This window comes from Myodes glareolus, chromosome 9 (genome assembly GCF_982192425.1).
Source record: "Myodes glareolus chromosome 9, mMyoGla1.1, whole genome shotgun sequence".
NCBI classification, from domain to species: domain Eukaryota; kingdom Metazoa; phylum Chordata; class Mammalia; order Rodentia; family Cricetidae; genus Myodes; species Myodes glareolus.
In genome coordinates this window covers 77,593,864-77,618,937 of record NC_142034.1, presented here as the reverse complement: position 1 = coordinate 77,618,937, position 25,074 = coordinate 77,593,864, and the positions used below count along the sequence as shown (strand labels likewise).

At 39.9% G+C, this 25,074-nt stretch overlaps 1 protein-coding gene and 1 long non-coding RNA gene across 6 annotated transcripts in view; one reads left to right on the top strand and one right to left on the bottom strand.

Annotated features, from left to right (window-relative positions):
* The window catches only part of Sgcd (sarcoglycan delta), a 544,863-nt gene that overhangs the window by 10,355 nt on the left and 509,434 nt on the right, over positions 1 to 25,074 (bottom strand). For all 4 annotated transcript variants that reach the window (XM_087910697.1, XM_087910695.1, XM_048435922.3 and 1 more), the window contains one exon: positions 454 to 577. In XM_087910697.1, coding sequence (XP_087766823.1) covers positions 454 to 577 — 124 coding nt within the window. The remainder of the gene's footprint in view (positions 1 to 453; positions 578 to 25,074) is intronic.
* Positions 1 to 25,074, top strand: part of LOC125401618 (uncharacterized) — a 159,215-nt gene that overhangs the window by 115,977 nt on the left and 18,164 nt on the right. The window contains exon 2 of one of the 2 annotated variants that reach the window (XR_015738889.1): positions 22,677 to 22,833. The exons of the other annotated variant lie outside the window; for it this stretch is intronic. This is a non-coding gene — a long non-coding RNA (uncharacterized LOC125401618). The remainder of the gene's footprint in view (positions 1 to 22,676; positions 22,834 to 25,074) is intronic. 2 annotated transcript variants of the gene reach the window in all.

Below are 25,074 nucleotides of genomic sequence, written 5' to 3'. Positions count from 1 at the left end.
ACATAACATGATGACATGTAAATTAAATTCATTTTCAGTCACATGGGTATGATATACAACTTAATTATGTGGGTGAAAAAAAATCTTATTTTAAGGCTATGAGAGAAGGGAGGGAAGGAGAAAGGGGGGAGAGGGATAGAGGGAGAGAGGAAGAGAGGGAGAGAGGGAGAGAGAGAGAGAGAGAGAGAGAGAGAGAGAGAGAGAGAGAGAGAGAGAGAGAGAGAAAACTTGGAAACAGTGCTCATTTTCACAGTTCTATTATTCCGGCACCTCATAAACAATGAACCAAAACTCTTATGTACTATGGGTTTGTCTTTTAATCATGTTGTTTAACTGCCTCGTGGGCTCCTTGGGTTGATCCTGTGTAAGAATATCCTCAGTGCAAACCAGCCTAGGAGAAAGGTTGGCCCCTCAGGTCAGTGGACTCGAATTCCTGTCCTTCCTACTCCTTACCTCCCCATCCTTGGACTCCAGTCTCAGCTCGCTTCTGCAGGTGGCTTCCATATTGCCCGCTTCTGCATTGATTTCCACCCCTTTTGGTGCTTCCATCACCAGAGATCGGGTTGGGGACTCCAACCTGAAATACAAGCCACAGATGGAAGGAATTTGAGGAAGCAGATGCTCATGGCGTTGCAACAGCTACAGCACAGGAACCTAATCTGTCTAGATTCTGCATTACAAACATACAGGCCTGTGAGAAATGGTAAGGGTTCTAGACTTTATCTTCTCCACATTTCACAAAGGTGACAAGGAAGGCATTCTGGGATCATAGACTTATCATCAACTTTTTACCGATAGCCTCTTCTATGCTTATTACTATTTTTAAAAATATGAGGATTCTAACACCTACCTTTCTAGAATGTTTACACTCTGTCCTCCTGTCTGAATCTTTTTTTAAAGATCTATTTATTATGTATACAACATTCTGCCTCCATGTATGCCTGCATGCCAGAAGAGAGCACCATGTGGTCACTGGGAATTGAACTCAGGACCTCTGGAAGAGCAGTCAGTGCTCTTAACCACTGAGCCATCTCTCCAGCTCCCCTCTTGTCTGAATGTTAACAAGGCACAGTCAGAACAAAGTTAAAAAAAGTAGATCTAGGTGGCTGGAGAGATGGCTTAGTAGTTAAGTGTGCTCAAGGGGTTCCTGATACCCTCTTCTGGTCTCCTCTGTTATCTGTGCACATGCACATACAACCCCATGTACATACCAGTCAGGATCGCCCCCCTCCCTGCTCCGTATACACACACATTTAAAAATAAGATCATTTAAAATAAGACAATAGATCCAGGTGGCTGGAGAGTGCTCCAGGAGTATCTGATGCCCTTTACTGGCCTCTTCCATCATCTGCACTCAAATGCACATACAACCCCCGTGTACATACTGCCCCATGAGCTCCCTTGCCACCATATACACACATAATTGAAAATAAGATCATCTAAAATAAAAAAAATAGATCCAAGGGTCAGATAGTCTTAAAATCAAGCCAGAAGGTGTCCCCTTTATTGTGATGGCTTATATTATGCTCTAAGTTTAAGTTACAGTGTCTAAGATATCTATAAAACAAAACTGCTCCTATCCTGTAAGCCCCACTTGCCCAAGGACAGATGACTTCCTGGAGTGCTGGGCCCTGTTGTTCATGGAAGGTAACAAGCTGTGTGGTTTTGCTTCGGTAAACAAGCTTGGTTGTCCCAATTGCACAGCATGTATGCTCCATCGCTTGTAGGCAGGAAGTATGTAGGCAGGAAGTACATCAGGATGTGTGCTTGCCTCTGATTGGATGAAGGTATAAAATACGTAGCCTTGTCAGTTCTGCTTTAATAAGCCCCTGGCTAATGTAATCTGGCACCACACTCTGGATATACATCTCAAGTATGGTCCTGGCCAGTATCTATGGTCCTGGCCACTATTTAATAAAAACTTTTCTTTATTAAAATTTATTCATGGTCAAACTGGTGAATCTCTGGATGACTCCAGACCTATAACATTATAACCTCACGCAATACTTTTTTTCTTCTTTTTTCCACAAATTTCCTCAACGCCTCAGTTTCTGTACCTATAAAGCTTAAGTCAGGCCTGGCATTAGAAATATGACTTGGTCTAAAATATTATGATTTTGGGTGGAATATTACTTACCTGACATTCTTGGGAACAAAACATGTTTCAGAATTTGGAAATTATTAGTAAAGTTACAGTAGACCTTGCTGGAGCATCTTTATCTGAAAACTCCTAATATTCCACACAATGGCCTCTGAGTGGCACTCAATTGTTATGGGGGTTTGGAGCATATTGAGACTTTTCAGATTGGGAATGGTCACCCTGTTCTGGTGTTGGCATTGTTATTATGCCAGCAAGAAAGAGTCCTTGAGTCTTACCTTATGATGTAGATTTAGAATAGACTAAGGGCTGCCTGGATTTGGGAGGGGAACCAGTTGGGACATGAAGAGGGATCGCTTTGGGTGACAAAACAGTGACAGATATCTTGATTACAGTTCAGCACTGAGTCTATGTCTCTATGCGTTTTTGAAAATGCAAAATAACGAGTCAATTTTATTTATTGAAAGAAAATTTAACCTTGTTCTATGCTGATTATAATGGCAAAGCAGGAGATGCTATGCCTCCAAAAGTTTTTTGACTAGTTCACTTGAATGAGAAAAAGCTCAGTCATCCCCAGTAATATCCCAGATTTTAACAATGTTATCACATAGGGATTCTTGAAGAGCCTCTCTGTTACAGAAAAAGAAGCTCAGCCAAGGAGCAGGACCCAGTAGAGACTATAGAATTGCCCTTCTTCTTCAGATCAGTTTTGCTAGTTCCTAACTTTCATATTTCTTGAATGTGTTGAAAAGTGGTATCATCCTTCTCACCAATGGCTGACTACCTGTTCTATTTTACCATTCCATACGTGGCTAAAGCAAACCCTTTAGTGCCTCAGGAAAATGGCCACAAGGACAAATTAGCTAGTGAGTTGTCACCACATAGAAATCCCTTCACATCAAGATAGGTTCTGGGAAGGCTCCTGCACCCTTCCTGTTCTCAACCACTTCCAGGAAGCAGCCTTGTCTTTGAGGGTTTCGCTTCCCTAAAATAACTCCACAAGGCCACCATACTTCCCCTTACAAAAGGCTTTCCATTCTACTTAGTTCATTCTTTTCTTACTGATCTCGCTCCCTGTGTGTGGCGACAATCTCTCCAACCCATGGTCTCATCACGAGACCTTCACCAAGGTTGCCCCAGTCAGGCGTGTTTTTTCTTATTATAGAACTTACTTCATTTGCACAGGGCCTTTCTCATGGTCTGGGAATAATCTCAGTGCAAGGTGGATGAAGTTTTGTTACTAACACAAGAGGAAGCAATGTCTGTGCAGGGTACCACGTCTATATTTTCACCTAATCCATGAGCTTGTCTCATGTTGGTGATCTTGCTTCTGAGACAGGCAGATAACTTGGGGCCATTTCCTTCCTTCCTTCCTTCCTTCCTCCCTTCCTTTCTTCCTTCCTTCCTCCCTTCCTTTCTTCCTTCTTTCCTACAGAGTCTGGATGGCCAAGGTAGATTATCTGGAGTTTTCTTATATCTTTGCTTCTACTAATATTAATCTCTTTCTCCCTGTATCATGCATCTCCATTCTTTTAATACTACTTCCTGCCCAGTTCATCAGCGACACTGCTGTCTTCATTCCCTTTCCATCTCTATCTCCTCTTATTTAACCAGTTAACTCAGCATTAAAATCACCCCCCTCTCTTTTAGGTTTTTAGTTAGGTTGTCACTAACTTAGACTATTATACCTTCTTGTAACCATTTGTCTTCAGTGTTTCCTTCACTTTACTGGACTTCACAGACAGATATAGAATATCCCAGGGAAGATTTGAACTCCTATATTACCCAGCCATTTCGAATTTGATCTGATTTACTTTGTTGGTCTTTATTCTTCTTTTAGAAATGTATTTATCACTGTTGTGTGATGGAAAGGCATATGTGCCACTGTGCACATGTGGAGGTCAGAAGACAACCTGGTTCTCTCCTCCATTTTGACATGAATTTCCAGGATTGAACTCAGGTTTCCAGGCTTTTACTTCAAGTTGTTACCTTCTGAATTAAATTTTTGGCTTTGGTCTTATTTCTTCCTACAACCATATTCTCTATTTTTACTAAAGATTTATGAGGTGACTGTAAACATGCATCATATGTGGGATCTTATTCTTCTTAAAACCCAGTTAATTTAGTGCCCTTATAGTCCTGGTTGTTATAAACAGGTAACTATTCTTAAGAGCCTTGATCAGGGTTATATTTACAGTCAAATGGCAGAAACCAGACTTTAACCTAATTTAATAGAAATCAAAGTCAATATGTTGCTTACTGGACTGTATCACTTCTAGGAAAACTATTTTCTCCCATCTATATTGCTACCCTGTAAATAAATGCCACACTTTCTTCATAGATTTAGTGCCTATATTTCCAGAATGTGTCCATGAATGAGAGCAAGAGCTAGCACCATACATGAACATGTGAAGCACATGCCACATTCTGTCCCAAGTCACACAACAGTTCTCACATTGAAGTGTTTACATTAGTGTCGCCAAATCCCAGATAGATTGAACATGCTCACACATTGTACCTAGCTTTCACAGTGAGTGAATTCATGAAAAGACAGTTGGAGGCAGAGTAAAAGAGATTCGACAAGGAGAATGTGTGCAGGGCTTAGATAACCCAGTCATTTAAGACACTGGGATTTGCTTTATCCTTATCCATTAGTTAATACCTTCAGGTCATCAGAAAGGCTCTGAGGCAGACAAGTAGACTCCTCCCAACCCCAGCCTTGGAAGTACCAGAACCATAGGAAAGGGAACTACTGTGAAAATGCTCCATTGTAAAAGGCAATGTAAGAACCACGCTGGTGTGGTCACCTCCCGGGAGGAGAAACAAGAAGGTACCCTACTGTCTGTTTCGTAACCCTTCCGAATGGCCTCTGTTATTCAGGGTGACACATTACAATTTACTCACATGCTAAACTTAGTGCTAAGAAAAAAAAATCCTGCAATTGCTCTTGGGAACCATAGTGGGCAAAATACTTTTGAAGTGATGCCTATCCATTTCTGACCACAGATCAACAACTAGACCATAACTGCTTATGTGGCATAAAAATGGAAGCAGATTTTCCGTTGGCGGCGAAACGTTGAGGACTCTGAGGACTCTTGGAAATGAAAGGACTATCATTGAGAAGAAAATACTGCCTCCAAAAAAGAAACATAGAAAGGGAGAGAATGACCAGGAGGAAAGGCTAAGGGGCTCAGTCAAGTCTTAAGAGGAATCATTTTCAGTGTGAGTTTGTGGAAGGACAGAGTGCTGGGCTCGGTACTGGCGCGGAACCAACACATCAGCAGATGCTGCCTTAACGCAGGGCTGTAAACTCAGGTGCCCACAGGGACTAATTAGGCAGCGCCAGTGAGCAACCTACAGAGAGGGTTTAAGAAAAAAAAAAAAAAAGAACAGCTCCAGCAAAAAGGTACCTGCAACTGGTGCTGGCTGGCTATGAAGCAGATGATGGAGATGATGTCTACAGACAGCTGCTTCTCTAATGTCTCGGTTACTCAGGCTTCTGATTTTTCAAGAGCTAGTTTTCCTTGGAATCATTAAATTCCACAAATGAATGTACAGTCTTTATAAAAATATGAGGAGGGTATAGACTGGCAAAGCATGGTGTCTTCACGCTCCCTCCCCGTCTTCTTGAAGAATAAGAGGGAAATGCTTACCTGTGTGGTACCCACAGCTCATCTCCTCCATCCCACTTACCTCTTTCCCCTCTCATTAATAAGCACTAGTAGGACTTTTGTGTTTATTGTTTTCTCGCTTCTCTTCACAGCTACACATTTGTCTCCTTGATGCATTGTTCCCTTCTGCATGTTACAAACTTTCTACCAAGAATAACTCCATTTATACATAACTCAGGAGATCAGAACTGGCAGTGGCGTCTTTCTGCACTGCGTTGTCTTACTGGCCGAGGGTTTTTTGCTGGGATTTGAGTTCAACCCATGATCATTCTGTCTGTCTTGTTGTGTTTTTTTGGATGCATTTCAGTAATTTAATATTTCCCAGATAGCTTTATACATCGCACATCTGTGATCTTCTTTCCATTAAAATTAATTATATCATAATACATGTTTTATAATTCTTTTCAGGTTGATTTTAATAAGACTTTTTTGGTATTTTCTTATTTCACATAAAGGCTTAAGCTTTACCTCCTTTTTAAAGCTTTCGGCTCTGTCTTCTTCCCTCTGGAACTATCTACCACCAGAGGTCTTTTCAAGATTCAAAGAACTAATTTTTCCTCTCATTAGCCCTATTTAATCTTTATTTTCAGTTCCTGAATTCCTTCCTGACTTTTTGTTTCACAAAGGTTAGAAAAATTGACCAACTATTCTACCTTCTAATATGTGCCACTTTTAAAATTTTTACTGTTCTAGAATATATGCATTCATATTCACCTTAACCGCATCCCCAGAAAATACAGTATATCCTTAACTTTTAAAAAGTTTGCAATATGATTACTCTCGTGGCCTCTAAGTTTTATCAAAAGGTATTCTTATTCCTTACTTTCTAAAAATATGATATCTCCCAGAATAGATTTCTAGGTATTTCTAGATATGTTTTCATTATTGATTCTGAACTTTTGAACATTGTCTTTGAACTGACAATCCAATAATAGAAACTGTTTTCTGTATGAAATCAATTCTTCAAAAGTTGAAACAAACTACCTTCTTTGAATCTGATAATGTCAGTTTTTATAAACCTGCTATGCCCCTGTGCACTTCAAGTATTGGTGCCATGTTCTTTGTCTTACCAGCTAGTTAATTGCTCTGCTTGGTTTTATTTATTTTTGGGTCATGCCTGTGCTAGTTTGCTGTTAGTTTGTCTTAAGACTGGGTCTCAATATGTAGCCTTGGCTGGCCTAGAACTTACATATAGACTAGGTCAGCCCCAACCTCAATCTGCCACTGCCTTTCAAGTCCTGGAATTAAAGGTGTACAATACCCCCACCTTGTGCTGATTTTTTTACGTTAAAATGGGATATGTTATTAGATATCAAATTTCAATTGTCTATCTTTCTTGTCATCTTATCAGTAGGTAATGAATCTTTAGATATTTCTTTTGTCTCCCCCTACCCTGTGTTAAAACTCGTGAACTCATTGCAAGTTGTTCTTGCAGTATTTTTACAGATGACTTCCTTATACTTTCAAATATGAGCTATGATATGTGGCTAAATTTCAGATGTGTGCCTTATGTAATGGGTTACATTTTACTTCATGTGACTTTTCTTTGTATGTGTGTGTGGTATATGGGGGTGCACATACTAGTGTGTGCTCATGCAGAGGCCAGAGTTTGACGTCAGCTGTCTTCCTCTACTGCTGTCCACTTTATGTGTTGAGACAGGGTCTCTTGCAGAACCTAGAGTGTGCACATTTGACTAGACTGGCCACCAAGCCTCTGGAGTTTTCCTGTCTTCATCTTCCAGGCCCAGGGTCAGAGGTGTATACCCATCATTTTCAGTTTTTTCTGTGGGTGTTAGGGAACTGAACCCAGGTCTTCACATTTGCTCAACATGTACAGAATCATCTCCTTAGTGCCCAGATTACTTTCAGTTAAAGCAAAAACTACATAGTGAAACACACAAATCCTAATTATATGCTTTAATGTATTTTGAAAAGTGTAGTCTCATGCAATCGTCACCCCTCAAACATCACCACCAAACATCTTGAAAGTTCCACCTGTCTTCCTCCCAAGTCACATACCCCCATTCTATTTCTATCACTGAAGATTAGCCTTGCTTGTTTTCAAACTTCATATAAGAAATGTCACTAATTTTAGACTTTTATGACTTTTGGGGTGCTCACTGTTGTTTCTTGTAGTTGAATTCACCAGTCATTCATTCTTCCTATTGCTTAGTAATGATTGACTGTTTGAATGGACTATGATTTGTTTATCCAATCTATGCTTATTAGACATTTGGTTGTTTTTAGTCTATGACTATTTTGTAAAAGTATTATGAAAATTTTAATGCAAGTATTTCTGAGAAGTTTTCCTCTCCCTTGAATAGGTACCCACAAACCACTAGATTAAAGACAGGTAGCTTTAATAAGTCTGGTAAAGTGGGATCGAAGATAGTCCCTAGTGATCCTTGCCCCCTAGTACTCAAGGCCTTAATTTATTTCCTCCCTTCAATATAGGACTCTATACAAATCAAATATGGCAACAGTGATGGTCTATTACCATCCAGTTAGGAAATGAAGATTGGACTTACATTCTGATTCCCACTTCCTTGTGTTGTGGCAATGTGTCATACCACGTCATATGGATGACTTCTTAAAATCCATAAAGCCAAGGGCTGCCCTTTGCCTACTAGAGGCTAATGTCTGAAGGGCATGGAATCTTGCCTCTAGCCATGACATTCTTGGAACTGAGTTTTCCTCTGGCCAACCATTGACAAGATGCCAGTCGTTGACAAGATGCCAGTCATGACCAACAGCTCAGCTGCAGTCCCACAGATCTAATGGAGAGGCCTCTCTAAGCTGCACCTCCACTGTGACTCGCAGAAGCTGAGATCATAAATGTCTTAAATGAACAATTTTGGGGACCAGGTGCTAGCTAATACAGATAGTTGTGCAATGACCAGTGATGCTGAGTATCCTTTAGGGACTATGTAACTGCTGGAGATACCTTGGTTGCTATAAGAGCTTCTTACACAACCTTGAGAACCTGAGTTCACTCCCGGAGCCTAGAGCTGAAGGAAAAAACCAGCACTTGAGAAAGTTCTCCTCTGGCTTTCAGAGAGGCACCACGACACGTGTACACCCACCCTCACACAATAACGATGAGCCGTATTCTGTGAATGACACTGTCTTATAGTTTTCAGTTCTCATGCCTGCATGATAAAGCACTTTGTTGACTGAGCCATCTCCTCAGTCCCTATACATGGATTTACCTTTACTTACTCTAACTGAATGCTTTGTGTCTATCCTCACTGCTGGACAGCATCTGGCAGATACGTGCTTGAAAATTATTTTTGCCTCATTTCCAACAGTATTCTCTCTGATTTAGACTAGACAGTCTTTTTCTGGCATGTCTATCATTCTGCTTCTGCTTTCTGAATAATTCTTCAATGTATTTCCATAATGATTTATTTTTATCTATTTCAACCCATTGGGGTTTTGCTTTGTGAGGTTATATTTTTATTCATTGGTGTTTTGTTTAGTTCATTTTCTAATTTGTTATCCATTTAAAATATTCATTTACTTTATATTATTGTGTTTCATTCTTTAATGCATAGCGGAAATATTTATGTGACCATCTTTCCCACTTACTTCCATATCTGAAGTCTTCATGACAGTAAGGTTCTATGCTTGCTGTCTTGTTCATGGAGCTTGCTTTTGAGTGTCTTGTCCCCCTTTGACTTTGAGCTTATATTTTGGTTATTATCTGAGGAAAATATTTTAGACCTGCCTTTAAGATAACTTCCTATTGAGTGAATGTTCACAATTGGTACCATTAGCTTGAAACTGAGCTAATTTCTTTGCTTAAAATTTTAGGTTTGTGTAGGGACTATGAACTCAGGTTATGCACTAGAGAAGGGCTACTTTAAAGCTAACTAAGTCATGGTTGAGTTTGAGGCAGTTTGTTCATCTTGTAGTCACTTGGGTTGAAGGATCAAGGGTGGGGAGAGACCTGAGTTCAATTCCACCCTCACACTGGATTTGGTATTTTGGTGCCTCAGTTTCACTGCCATTCTCTCTTAGACACACTCCGCCAATGGGCTTGAGATGTGTATTGTTCCCATGAAAATGGAGATACATTCCATGCAGTTGAGCAAAAGTTAAAAAGCTGGCCTCAGAGCTCAGATTCTCTGGGTTCCTATTTTTCTTCAGTTTGTGAACTAGTCAGCTTATATAAACCACAATGCCGCACTTGAATTCAAGCTTTCTGAACGTTTTTTTAAAAAAGTGATAACTGGGCACCGTATACTAAAATCACGTCATCTTTAAAGGTGGGATTGTTTGACACACCAACCTTCTGAGAATGCTGTGTAACCTGGGAGATGCCAATGTGTAGAAAACTCCTTAGAAGTTTATTGATTAGGAACCAAGTAGAGAAGGCGGGTCTGTAATAGTAGGGTTGCATATGTTTATTACAGGGATTTGGCTGCTCACGGTAGGTGGAGTTGATTCAACGGCCTAAGCAAGGCTTGGTGCTAGGTATTAGAACCTGATATCTGCAGGGCAAAGCAAGGAGAAAAGCCAGATGGACGTGGAGTGGTACCTGTATGAGCCATTTGCCTTCGCAAGCCTCGGCTTCAGCAGAGGAAATGTAGGCTTTCATTGTGCTTGTATCTGGCCCTAGTGTTGGGGAAGCTGAAGGAGGGTTCTGAGGGAGTCAGGGAGCTTAAGTCTGGGATGCATCCCCATGCTAACGAAGTGAGCCGGCTGGTGAGCTTTAGTAGTTCTCGCTGCTGGGCACCCATCTTCCAGGGGAGACGGTGCTCACTTGTCTCACGTTATCGGCCAGACTAATTCAGGGAGGGAATTCTAGGAACTGCAATTCCAGCTTAAAAAGCCGAAATGTCAGTCTACTCGGCCATGTCACCCCTGTTGTAAATGCCTGCTTTGTATCGAATACATGCTATTCAGCAGAAATAATTTCAACCTGTATGACAGAAATTCGATGAAATACAAGAGGTACCTGAGAACCGCAGAAAGAAACAGGGATTTCCTAATTATATAGGTTCTGCTTTTAAAGTCAAGCAAGTTACTTTGAAACATTAGATTTTTAACACACAGAGACATTATTTTAAAAAGTGTGTGTGTGTGTGTGTGTGTGTGTGTGTGTGTGTGTGTGTGTGTTCCAGATATACCACCCTGGGGCTGGAGTAACAGATCACTGTGGAGTGCCTGACTTTAGTGCTTGGCCCCAAATTCAGGTCCTCTGCAGAGCACTTCACGCTTTTAACTGCTGAGCCATCACTCCAGCATCTCAAAAACCCCTTACATGCAGTAGGTTTCTAATTTTACAAATGGAGCTTCCGAGTTTAGAGATGTGCCTTTAAACCCCACAGTCAAAAAGAACTATGCAGAACAGCCTTTGGTTCTACTCTGAAAGTCTAAGAAATGAGTCAAATGGTTTCAAGGGAAGACATTTTCTCTCAGAAAGGCAGCAATATTTGCTCACCTAGAAAAAAAAATCATTATGAGATTTGCTTTGATGAAAGGCAATCCTGGCCAACACAGGAAAATGCTTTGAATTAACTCTTCCTACCCAGTGTAGAGCTTATGGACTGACTGAAAGTACATTTATTAGACCTAGTCTACGGTGACATGGAACTATGTCTTGTATCCCAGATTGGCAGCTGCTGGGTGTGGTTCTAAATGTCCATTAGGAATTGGTTCATCATTTGGTCAAAAGACAATTTTGGTGTTGTTTTTCTGTATGTGTTGTGTTCGCAGGACTGTGAGTATACCAGACAAACTCTTTACCACTGAGCTTTCATCTCTAGCCTGCTCACCCAACCTTCACTGAGTTCCTAGCGCAAAGCAGAGTGCAAAGGCTACAGTTGTACACACAGTGAATTTATTTCTTGAGCTAAGTCGTTAACATGTTCAAGAGGAGCTGCAGTAAATAATTCCATGCTTATGGTGGTAAAGAGTCCTAGGTGGAGAAATACTGGACATTGTATGAGTTCATAACTAGCGTGAGTCTGGATAGCAGGAAGGGCTGCTGTATAAAAAAGCTCACATTTGACATCCTAAGGATGAGAAAGACCCTCATAAAGGAGGTCCAAAGATGTTTTGAAGAAGATAATTTTGCAGGCTAAAGGAGATTCAAAGAAAGTCGATAAAGCAAGCTGCATTACTGACAGGTGGTAATGCAGGTGGTAATTACTGACAGGTAAATGGGGACTGGCTTTGAAGAATACAATAAAATAACCAAGGAGATTATATATAATTAAATATACATACATATATATATACATATATGAATGGAATCTTTCCCCATATATATAGAGTTAATACATGGAAATTATATATATATATGTGTGTGTATATATATATATATACATGTATATATATATATATACATATATATATATATGTATATATATATATATATAATGATAATGACATTGAGCAACTTGAGCCCCTATATTTGAGTTGTGGTGATTACTCTGGTTAACTTTACATGTCCACTTGACCATGGGTTGCCTAGGTATCTGGCCAAGCATCACTCAAAAAATATCTGCAAGTGTATTTCTGAATGAGATCTTCTGAGGACATGGACTTAGTAGAGAAGATTATCTTTACTGTAGATTACCTTCACCCAATCGATAGAAGAACCAAATAGATAGAAGTAAAGAAGCGTTAGCCCAGGCGTCATCAGCCTACTTAAGATGCCAGTCTTCTGCCCTAGGATTGGAACTGTGTTTCCAGACTCCTTGTGGTTGAGTCTTCAGATTCAGAACAAGAAAGACACCATCAGCTGTCCTGAAGCTTCCCATATGAGGACAGAAGAGTGTGGAAGACTGTTGAAATGCTTTCACTGCAGAGGTCAATTCCCCCTATTTAGTTTCTCTCCTAGTCCCTTTTATCCTTTACCCTGACTACAGAGTTGTTGTATGGACGGCAGAAATTTAGGACTTGCATTTGACTGAGTCAAAGCTGACTTCCAGCACTTTAGATTTTTTTTCAGCTGCTGACAAAGGTGGAAGTAGAGTCTAAGGATGTAAAATTGTGAGTTTACCTTTAGACATATATTGAACTGGTGTGTTTGAGATGTCAAATGGAAAAATTGATATGCAGGGATAAAGAGAATGAATAACACATTTAAAGGTAATCGCAGTTGGAGGCCCATTTCTTTATTGCTGAGATGATATTACATATGTAAAATCTCAAAGGGAGCAACCAAAAGCGTGACTTTCCGCGGAATACCAGCTACATTTGGGTGGTGAGATTAGAGAAGAGCACTCACTCTGGGAACTAGTTGCCTAGATGATTTGTGGTGTAGATTTCTTCCTTTCAGTATGAAGACACCCTTCCACTCAGATATTTTGTATTTATAACTGAAGGCTTATTGCTCTTTGAGGTACTATCACAGCTTGTCTAGGAAGACATGCATTCTTTGGCCCAGGGAATATGACAAAGAGGAAATTAGTCATGTCTTCTGTGTTTATGAAGCTCTGGGTAGTTTGTCTACCAAGTCATTTCCTGGCACAGTTCTGCATTTATTTGAAACCTTTTCTTCTTTGCTCAAATTCTGTTTTGAACACCCTGACAGGTAAGGCGACAATTGTGTCCCCTTTCCATCGTGGTGATATTCAGAAGTCTCATGAATCAAAACCCCACAAAACTTTAAATGCTATCACAAGGGCTGTTTTTGAAACTTGGGAATAATTTATTTGTGGTTGGCATTATCAGTTTGTTCTCTCTGTCTCTGGTTCATTTTTTGTTGAAATTGTTTTTGTTGGAACAGTGATTACTTCTCCAGATTTCTCGTTTTCATTTCCTTCATCATCAGAATCTACATTAATCACTTCCAAACCGAGACAAGCTTCTAGATCATATTCCTCTACCATCCTCAGAGAATGGAGACAGTGGCTCACATTATACTGGGGATCGACCTTCAAAATGCCATAAAAATTCAAGTATTTTGAGTGGGAATGGAGAGAGACAGAGGCAGCACCAGAATCTCCCAGCAAACAGTAGACTCACATGAATACCTGGGATGAGTCTATGCTTTGCAACTTCGAAGGGAAAATTAATTAGAAGAAGTTATGATTGATATGGAAAGAATTCAGTCAAAGCTTGTGAGAAGCGTTGTAAAATCAGTACAGCTTTGGCCATTCCAAGCAGCTGAGAAATTTCACCAAGGACAGAATCACATGAGAACATTAGATGTTCTCATGCTCCACCAAACATATATGAGAATGCAAGGATACACATGCGCTTTCTAATTAATTTAATAGAGCTGGCATAGAGAATCAGGTGTGTTAGACAAACATGGCTGACCTGTGTGTGTGGCAGACCTTTGAACTTAATGTAGTTCATTAGAACTACCATGCCCCTGATGGGAAGAACGTGCTGTGCAATGTTGATGAGACAAATGACTAAAGGTACGACCAAAGTAAGTAAATTAATGTACGGCCACATGCCACTTAATGGTAGGGCTGCCTTCTGAGGAAAGGTCGGTAGGCAGTGTCATTGCCGTGCAAACACGACGATGTATATGTCCACAGCTCTACATCAACCACACAGCAGATGCCTTTTATCAAAGAGTGAGACTGAGGATGTCATTGCCAGATCAACATGGCATATTAATTTGTAGTTAACTTTTTGGCACATAGTGGTCTTATCTTAGTTAGGGTGTCTATTGCTGTGAAGAGACACCATGACCCTGGCAACTCTTATAAAAGAAAACATTTAATTGGGGTGGCAGCTTACAGTTTAGAGTTCAGTCCATTATCATCATGGCAGGGAGCATGGTGGCATGCAGGCAGACATGGTGCTGGCGACATTTTGATCAGAAGGCAACAGGAAATGGACTGTCTGTCATACTGAGCAAAGCTGGAGCAAAAGAGACTTCAAAACCCACCCCTACAGTGACACAATGCTTCCTACAGGGCCATACCTACTCCAACAAAGCTACACCTCTCAATACCGTCATTCCCTATGAGATTATGGGGGTCAATTGCATTCAAACTGTCACAGGTATACTTTGAAAAGAATTATTAAAAACTATAGCATAGTAGATAAATGAATTTTAAAAACAGATAATTATCAAGTATTACGTACTGCACCTAACTGTACAAGAATTGTATATAACTTTATGTAATTGGCTGCATGTAGGTTGATTTACAGCATTAAAGCAAACACATGCACAATGATGGTGCTACAAGAGCTAAGATATCACTAACCAACAAGGGATTTTCAGCTCAGTTATACTCCAATAAGACTACTTCTGGATATGCCTTACATGGTTTCCTTGATAAAATGAAGATTTTCAGTGTAAGCAGACTTACACTGTGTGTGTGTGTGTGTGTGTGTGTGTGTGTGTGTGTGTATTCAAATCAATGGGATTCCAAATTTAAAAAGTATTTCGATGAACATGGAAAATTTTGAATTACACATATTTCCCACTTTTTTCATTGATCTGAAGTTCATTAGTTCTCACTGAAATTCTAAGTCTCAAAGTTTAACTCTTATTTCAAGGAAAGTATTTAAAACTTTTACTTATTAATTTTTTGTCTGATCAACACTAAGGAACAGATCTTGAGTAGAATAATGTGCTAAAGAAGTGTGAAGTGAGATTTTGATGCCAGACCATTTTACAAGCATAACATTGCCTACCATCAGATTAACCTTTGTGGCCCAGTTACTTTTTTGGTTTGATAATTCCTAATAATGGATCTGGCTTTCCATTTCTTTAGCCCCATTACTCATCTTTTAGTGTTTTATTTAAGCCTCCCTAGAGACTTTATGAAATGGACCCCAGAATCCCAGGGTTGTTAAATGCACATTCATTGTGCATTTCAATGGCAGACTTACATGGAAACCATATTGGGGACTTCATATTATAAACCATGCACACCGGGCACTTTCCATGCACACTGTTCCACCTGACGTTCACTGTTAGCCAGTTTCTTTCCTGAGAAGGAGCAATGAACTTGACACTACTTTAACAGTGACAAAAACTTCAGAGTTGTAGACCCAGTTCAGTTCTCCAGATACTAAGGTAGCATGTTCTATAATATCCCACGGTTCTTATTGTTGAAAAGTAGCTTTCTACATCTTCTGTGATCTGCTGTCCCATGAGCAAATATAGTCAATTCAAGAGACAAGGATGCTGGATATTCTGAACTTTACTTTATTCAAGCTGAAAAGGGTCTTTGAAAGAGTCTTCAGTGACTAGATTTACATGGTCATTTTGGTCACACTGCAGCAGTGACTTGTTGGGTAGCATTTCTGTTCTTGGTTATATTTATTGCCTTTTAATCCTTTGAATCTTTCATAAATGGCACCTTTTGGACACTTTCCCTGATTGACCACTCCTATCAACCAATGCCATTTCTCCACTGGCAAACTGGACACAGTTTGTAATTCATTATTTACCCGTTTTAATTTCCCTTCTGTTGAAGGTTAAGGTATTTAAAGGTGGCAGTTCTACCAGGATTATACCCAGCGTGATGCTCAGTGCTCAGAAATATTAGTTAGATTTGTATCTATCTCGGAATCTGTTAGCTACACAATGTTCTTGCTGTATTCTGAGCAAAGCCAAGAGGCCCAAACTGTGATCTCTTCTCCTCACCTCCTTTATATACAACTCTGAACAATGTAATCTTGTTTTTGAGGTTGAATTATAATAGAATTAGGAGTCGTTTTGTACTATCCCATACTGAACTTATACCTAAGAGAAGTACTAGGGGGTTCATATTTTTCATGTTCTTTTTAAAAATATTTTTTTTGTTTTCCACAAAGGCAAGAATTTCTTCTTTTAAATGTCTCAAAAGATTTATTGTTTCTTCAGCATATTAGCAAGTTTGGGCTACTTTCCAGTCCTTTATTCCAGTTTCCTGAGAGAGGACATAGGCCACTAGGTTAAAGGTGGGTGTTCAGGGTGATCATACACATTGTGTTGTGTTAGGTGATCGCTCTGAGAGCAGTTGATAGCCTTTCTGAGTCAAAGACACTTCTCATGTTCCATATGGGATAATGACATCTTCCTCATAGGATTGTGGAGTGTGGTTGTGTAGGTAAAGCTTCAGTCAGGGTGTGAACTCAAGCAATATCACTAAGCAATGTTTTAGGATTGTATTCATTCTCTGCCCTAACCTGCTTATGACTGGCAGAGTCATCTGCTCTTGTTTCTTCTTTGGCTTTGCTGAATGTTTCTATGTCTACAGATAAACATCCTGTCACAGCTGTCACATGACAGATTTTGTGACGAGCTTAAGTTCACAGACTACTTTAATCCTCAATGTTCAAGGGAACAAAGGAATTACTTCTTTCTCCATGCTGTTTTTTATCGTTCAAAGATATATTAAAACTTCAAGGTCTTCGAGCGTTGGGGGAACTCCTTCAGCCAATAGCCTTTAAGATATCAGCCCACTTTGGGCACGGTCTCATGTAGTATAAGTGTAGACGAGAAGCGTGCAAGGCCCTTTATCTACTGGATTTGGTTCCAGTTCCCAGGGCACACAGAGGACTGTGGATAGCTACCCTTACTGTGAGTTTATCCCCAAATAAATAAAACTTTGTTCTACTCCATTCTCCGTTATTGTGGAACTCTTTGGTACATCTACAATTTTGTGCCCATCGTGGGTCCCGAACCCAAGACCCTGAGAGTAAGAGTTACTATATTAAAGTTAAGACCTTCATTTTTGAGCTACCAGCTGGGATCCAGACAAGATGGAAGAGCCTGAAGATATCCAGGTGTAGAGTCCATGTCTCCAGGCACATTCATGGAAGGTTCAATTCCCAAACTCAACCCTAGTCTGCAAGGTCCTCACCATGATGATCAGGCCATTGAAAATGCTGGGCGTAGTTCCCAAGAGACCCAGCTTGATGGTCATGGCCCTGCTGCACTCCTGACCCTGGTCAGCCCATAGTAGCTAAAGACTAGACTTATGTATCAGAGGATGAATGACTAGCCACTGAGGAAGTTCCCGTTCCTGTCATAGTTGTAGCCGGAGTCCTTAATTCAACTTCTGAATACCCCAATCAGTGAATACCAGAGGATCTGGACAAATGGGAGGACTTCTAGACATGGAGTTCAATTCTGAGCCTATATTTCCTGTCAACATGTTTAAGACCCAGGCCCTTAAACTCAGGACTTTGAAGTTTGATGATGCAAGCTAATCTGCATTTGTGTCAGACCACTCTGGTCCATATACTTAGATCATTTCCAGAAAAATTAAAACATTGATTTAGTATTGTTGTGTTTATGTTAGTTAAAAGTTGAAAGCACCTTTTTAACATTTTTTTGCTAGAATGGCTATTTGTAAAAATATCTATTTTGCAAATATTTATATGTGTGATTGCCTGTATGCATACACTATCTAGAGCTTGGAAGGTCAGAAGAGGACTTAGGATCTCATTGGGAATAAATGTTCAGAGAGTTGAGAATTGGGTGCTTAGAAGTGAACTCAGGTCCTCTACAAGACAGCAAGTGCTCCTCACCACTGAGCTCTCTCTCTAGTTCCATAGAGAAAGAATGGTTTTAAATCGTGTGAAAACCCTATCACATTCTGTAATATACAGAGTTCATTACAATAAAATGTTCCATTTGCTTAATATATATTTGAGGTGACTGGGTTCAGGCCACATGGAGGCTTTTGCTAAGGGGTAACTCTAATGCTGTGGGCATTGCATAACTCTGTATACTTATATGGCAGCACAACATGCAATCACATACTATAAAGCAGCCTTAAAATACTTTCTTTTTATTTAGACAGAAAAGCAGAGATGATGTGGGATTCCCCTCTGTATGCTGTGAATATGCTTTATTATCATTTGGTTAATTAAAAAAATGTTTGGCCTATGACAGGGCAGAATATAGCAAGGTGGGAATTCCAAACAGAGATAGAGAAAGAAAGAAGGCAGAATCAGGAAGACACTATGAAGCTACTGAAAGAGAAGAACGCTGGAACCTTACCAGTATACCACAGCCTTGTGGCTATACACAGATTAATAGAAATGGGTTAATTTGAAATATAAGAGCTAGCTAGGAATACACTTGAGCCATTGGCCAAACAGTGTTTTAATATAGTTTCTGTGATTATTCCAGTCTGAGCAGACAGACAACAAAAGCAGTCTTTGCTTATATTTGAGACTAAAATTGTGGTGGATTCTCTGTGAAATTGCTCAGTTATCATTGCCAAAGGTCAAAATAGACCACAAATGCTGTTCCTTGATAGTTTGTGGTTTCTGAACTATGTTAGAATACAAAGCTCATGTGTTTCGACTTGATACTCAAGGTTGGCAGACTTCATAACTGCCATTTCTAGAAAACTCTTGATGGTCCTCCCTGTACCTTTCTGCCCCCAAGTCATTACATGCACCATTCTCTTTCTTTCTAAAACAAATAAGAAACAAATTGATTTAAATATCAAATTATATACATCCCTATATTTCCATATTCTGTTAGGCTGCTTTCTTGACTTTTCCTAAAAAGACCTAATGCTCTCAGAATATTTAAAGATCTTTCCAATTAACCTCTCTGTGTGACACAGAGCTAGGCTATCAATTATTATAATTAGGAATTAAAATGAAAAAAATCACAAATGCTGTTGTGATTTTTCAATTACATAAAAGCTCTAGTTTTGCTGTGGGTTGGAAGTCAGTTTAGCCCTATGGTCCAGTGTGTCATAGGAGGAGCACTAAGCTGGGAGGTAGAAGTAGATTCTTGTCATGGGGTTTGTAACTAACTTGACCATGGGGACTCATTTATCTCTGTATGAAGAGAGAGAGAGTTAAATTATCAAATAATAGAAATATCTTTCAGCCTTAAACACACTTCACATTTAAACACACACACACGTTGGAAGACCAACAACAACCAAACATACTGTCTGTCATGATTATAACTTGAGAACTCTTTTGTATTGAGTTACTGATAACGAGCACTCTTTATCATCCAAGCTAACACTCAGCAGATATATTTGAGAGTACTCTGTTCCCCTTATTTGGATGTTATATAGGGTCTGGGGGGAACAAATTACGTGAGCTTCACAGTTCAGAGGAGGCTCCCAGCAGCAGGCAATATGTCATCATCATACAGCTATACTTTGAGCTTTTCTAAAAGGTATTTAACAAGAACTTACAGGTTGCAAGTTTGTATACTGCAGGCACTATGATAAGTGAAGTTATAATAGAAGGAAGTCATTAATTATGCAATTATTAATATAATCACTATTTTGCAGATGGATTTAACCTTCTAAACTTCACTAAGATCATAGAGCTAAGGTCCAGCAGCAAAACATGTGTCCTAACCACTCTTTCCTCAGTTTCATTGCTCCTCTAAAACTGTCTCTACTTACTGAATATAAATTATAGCCATGTAAAATTTAGAAAGTATCTAATTTGTGTTCAAAGGCATTTTATTTAATGTAAATTGATCCATTGAACATGAAAGTAAATGGTTCTCTGTTGGATATTAATTGAAAACTTCTATTTTTATTCTAGCCATGAAGTAAGTTAATTGAGCAGTAACCAAACAGCCTTCATATTTTTTTTGCACTTCCTTACTTCCATCCTTGGTAGTAAGAGTGATAACTTGGGAAGCCTGCAGAAGTATTTGAAAGATCAGGAAAGAGGCTTGTGCTTCTGGCATGGTCAGCTGAAGGAAAATGTCGATGTAGTTGGTGGAATGAATCAGGAGGAATGTTTAGGAGTGGTTTATAAGGGGTTAAAAACAATAATCCCTGTATCCTGAACATCAGTTAGGCATTCAGATGTTCTTTGGGGAGTTCTAAGGGCACTTTGGCCTCACATGGTAGAATTTCTATTCCACAAATGAGGCTCAGTATGAGACGATGACTTGCCCAAGGCCACCTAGTCCCTACTTACAGATGAAGTCATGTTAACAGAGCTTTCTGGATTGCCTTCTCCCCAGTACTTTTCATGGATCTTCCAGCTTTCAGAGAGGATTGCTACTAATTCTCAGTGGGGTGGGACCTGGGGCACAAACCTACTGAAAGGCCAATGCTTTCTTGAATTCTTTTATGTTTGGTTCAAAACATTATGTATTTAGTATTCTATCACATAAAGTGCTATTTCAATGAGAAGCAATTTATCATTTTCTAAGTTATTTGATTTCTACCTATTGTGGTTTGCATGTGAAAAGTTCTTGTATGTTAAGGGCTATTTTCTTATTGCCACAGTATTCCAAGGGTTTTGTGTGTGTGTGTGTGTGCTAAGAGCTATTTGGATCATGAAGGCTCTGATCATCCATCCACCCATCCATCCATCCATCCATCCATCCATCCATCCATCCACCCACCCACCCACCCACCCATCCATCCATCCATCCATCCACCCACACACCCACCTATCTCTGGCCCTCACAGGTGAACAGACTCCTTTGTTACAACCTGTCACCATAGTATTCTGCCTCCTGTCACTCCCAGAACAGTGGAGCTGATGACCTTTTTCTGAAACTACAAGCAACAATACAAACCTTTTAGAACTTGTGTGTGTGTGTGGGGGGGGGATGACTTCATTGGCAATATGCTTGCTTTACAGGCATGAGTACCTGCATTTGGATCCCTAAAAACCAGGCATGACAGCATGCATCTGTAACCTCAGCTCAGGTTGGGGCAGGGAATAGAGAGATAGGAGGATCCATGGAGCTCATTAGGTCACTATGGTTCCAGATTCAGCGAATAGACCCTGTCTCATAACATAAGGGACAGAGTGATCAAGAAAGAAACCTGGCCTCATCCTCTGGCCTCCATATATATGAACATACATAGAAAACCATTCTTCCTTACAACCACGTTTCTGTAATGGAAATCTGACTAATATAGTCATTTTTTTTCAAAGTATCTTCAGGAAGACGTGTCTAGTTTATATTATGATCTCCCTGACCCTAGTTATAGAAGGATAGCGCTATAATGATTCAGGAGAAGAGAGAGTCTGTGGTTCAATGTTCTTTTCAGTACATGTCACCTTAAGAAGTTCTTACCATCTCTGAGCCTGAATGTAATCTATCTATAAAACACAGGCTATAAGCACTCAGCGTGTGTGTGTGTGTGTGTGTGTGTGTGTGTGTGTGTGTGTGTGTGTGTGTTTCTGATGGGCTCAAACAAAGAGTTTATATATGCTCGGAAAGTGCTTTGTCCCTGAGCTGCATTCCCATCTGACTTATAAGCTCACATTGGAGTTCAGCGTATTTCTTCTTAGGTTAGCATAGAAAGATACAACACTATTAGAGATGTTGATGGCGGTGTGAGCAGAATGAAAGATTAGGTAGACTTTCAGAAGTACTGAACAGAACCACCACCATCATCATCTCTTTTGTTTGTTTGTTTTTCAGGACAGGGTTTTTCTGTGTAACAGTCCTGGGTTTCCTGGAACTTGATTTTCAGATCAGGCTGGCCTTGAACTCACTGAGATCCTCCTGCGTCTATCTCTCAAGTGCTTAAGGCATGTGCCACCACCACCTGACTTCTAGTAGCATTCTTGAGAGTTATGTTCTACACATCACATTCCCATTCAGGGTGAGACACCTCAGTGCCCTATCTCACCACCCCTAAGTCCTTTGCCTCAGCCCACTGTTGAAAACACCTCTGCTCATACTTGTAGGGATTTTCATCTGAGTGCCTGGGTCAGGAAGCTCTTTGTTGGTTGTCAAGTCACGGGGAGGAATTCTCAAAGGATGCCTCACAGTGTGCATATTTATTTACTTTACCTGGAGTCACAGGCAAAAATCTTCTTAAAATAAATCTAAGAATGATATATAGTACATACTCTATTTTGATGTAAAGCAAATTCTTTACACAGTGCAAATATCCGTGCTAACGATAACGCTTATCGGGATTATTTATTACAGGGCATTAAAATAAATCTTCTTTTCAATTACTTTCTAATGAAATGTACCAATTACCTTTTGAATGGTGACATATGGCTGTAATCTATTCCAGGGGGGATAAATCTTGCTTGTACAATGTTCCAAGGACTCCCTCCTGAACTGCATTAATTACTGGTGTAAACAAAGATGGAAGATTATGATCAGTCTTATCGATAAATCCTCAGCTTGCTGCAGTCAAGTTCCTTGGGTTAGACCACATTAATCACCAGGTAATTTCTAACAGCTACGGTGTGAATCTGCTCACAAAGCGACGTTTCGGCAACCCAGCTGATGGTGGGGCATGTTTATTAAGGTGGGTGACTCCTATGATAATGGGGAGAATGGTGGGGCATGTTTATTAAGGTGGGTGACTCCGATGATAGTGGGGAGAAAAAAACACTTGGACTATTGTACACAGTGGCATGGGAGGCATACCCTAAGCGCTGGATGAAGAGAGGGCCCATTATTACAGGAAAATATCAGTCTGTGTTTCTGAATGCTTTATCTGAAGGCTGTTGATGAAAGCGGAGCTTCTGCCAGGGCCAATCTTCTGCATGACTATAACTCTGGTGCTATCGTTCCCTGATCCCACATGAGTTACATGACTAAAGAACTGGAGTAGAGGCTAGGAAGGACACAGTCAAGTTCCTGGTTTCTGAAAAGTGGCATTGCCATTACTTTCTCACCAATTCATCAAGTCAATTCCTCCACTTCTGAGTACCTTTTTGGTCTCTTTACTGGAAGGATGAATGAGATATTGAATATAAAATACAGTTGTGCCTTCTTACTCTCAAGAGATGTGTTCTATGACCCCCAAGTGAGTGCCTAAGACCTCAGAGATCCAAATATGTTATAAGATTCTGTTCTATATGTGCACATTATTTTGCATCCTAACATATATTTGTGTAATCAAATACTGAACTTCCAATGTCTCCGTTGACAGAGTCTTTGCTACAGGCTGCTGCACATTCCTTGAGGTCCATCTGTGCCATTCCCTTGATACCTCACTAGGTTTACTCTCTCCCCCAACAATGTAGTGTCTGATCACTCTGGTCAACCTTCAGCAGAAACTAGCTGACTGGATTCAGACTCCCCTTCCCTAATGTTTGTTTCCTTTTATTGACTCCTATCCTGCCCTTTGGTTACAAATTCTTACTTACCCATGTTTTATTCAAGGTTGAACTCAATATCTCTTCCCTCTACTTTATCAAATCCCTGTAGTCCTGCAGCTTTAACATCATTCTATAGATGTTTATGGAGCTTGACTTTGTATGGAGAATATAGTAAACTATTTAATATAGTTTATTGCTATCCCTAATTTTTGCATTTGTGGAAAATGAGGATCAAAAAAAAAATCCAATGACTAGCCCATGCCATCGAGCTACATCTGAGGCCAAGAACTCTGGCTCCAAAGTCATTTTTTATCATGCTTCTCTGGGTGAAAAGAAATATAAACTGACATCTAAAATAACAAAAACATGTACTATAAGAGGTTGAGAAGATGGTAGATTATCCCAGATAGAATGATATTTAGTCCACACTTGTAGGAACTTAGCTATATTTTCTAAGGAGAAAGAATATAGGAGACTATTCCAGGCAACATAATTGTGAACATTTTGTGATACAGGGAGGTAAAAAAAAATGGAGCATGTAGGTTGAAATGAGACAAACCATCATGACTTCGTTAGTTAAGAGTATTGTGTGCTCTTTCCTCTGAAGGGTACTAAGCAGGAAGTGATGTGGTAGAGACAGTTACAGCAGAGGGTAGCAGGCAAGCATTCAGACATGGGAGGACTAATGTTGAGGGAGGTGGTGTCCAGATGTTTACTATTGTTCTGTCATCACATACGTTCTACAGTATAGGGTAAGGTGTGGGAACGAGCGCAGGACAGAGCTAAAGGGCTCTACCGTGGTGTTAGCCACAAAGGGGCAGCAGCGCTTCCACGGGAGACGGGCATATCGGTAGGCAGTAGCATTGGGACCTGAGACTCAGATAACTTTCAGTTATTATAGAACACAGGCCTCTGAGAAGAAATAAGTAGGATAGTAATGTCTCTATTTTTAAGAGTTGGCCATCTTCAAGATGGATTATTTGAAGATAATTACTTAGACATATAGTTGGAAAGAATAAAATTCTTAGGAGATGACTCAAATTTGAAAATGAAAATAGTGATGCAATGCTGGGAAGTGACAAGAAATATAGACAAAAGGAGTTTGAGATTAATTCATGAAAATAGGGAGGTACAGATTAATGAACATCAATATAATTAAGAATTACTGATGGTGAAGCAAAATGCCTTTTGTCTTCTTATCGTCACGGACTAGAAGGCTTTTATCATTCTTTATTCTAGACATGTGTGCCAATTTGTTGTGTCTGAATGCTGACTAGGCAGTGGGCTTGGGATGACTACCTGGTTGATACGTCAGAAGATGGGCCAACCGCAGAACGAATGGAAGGCTTGCTATGCAGT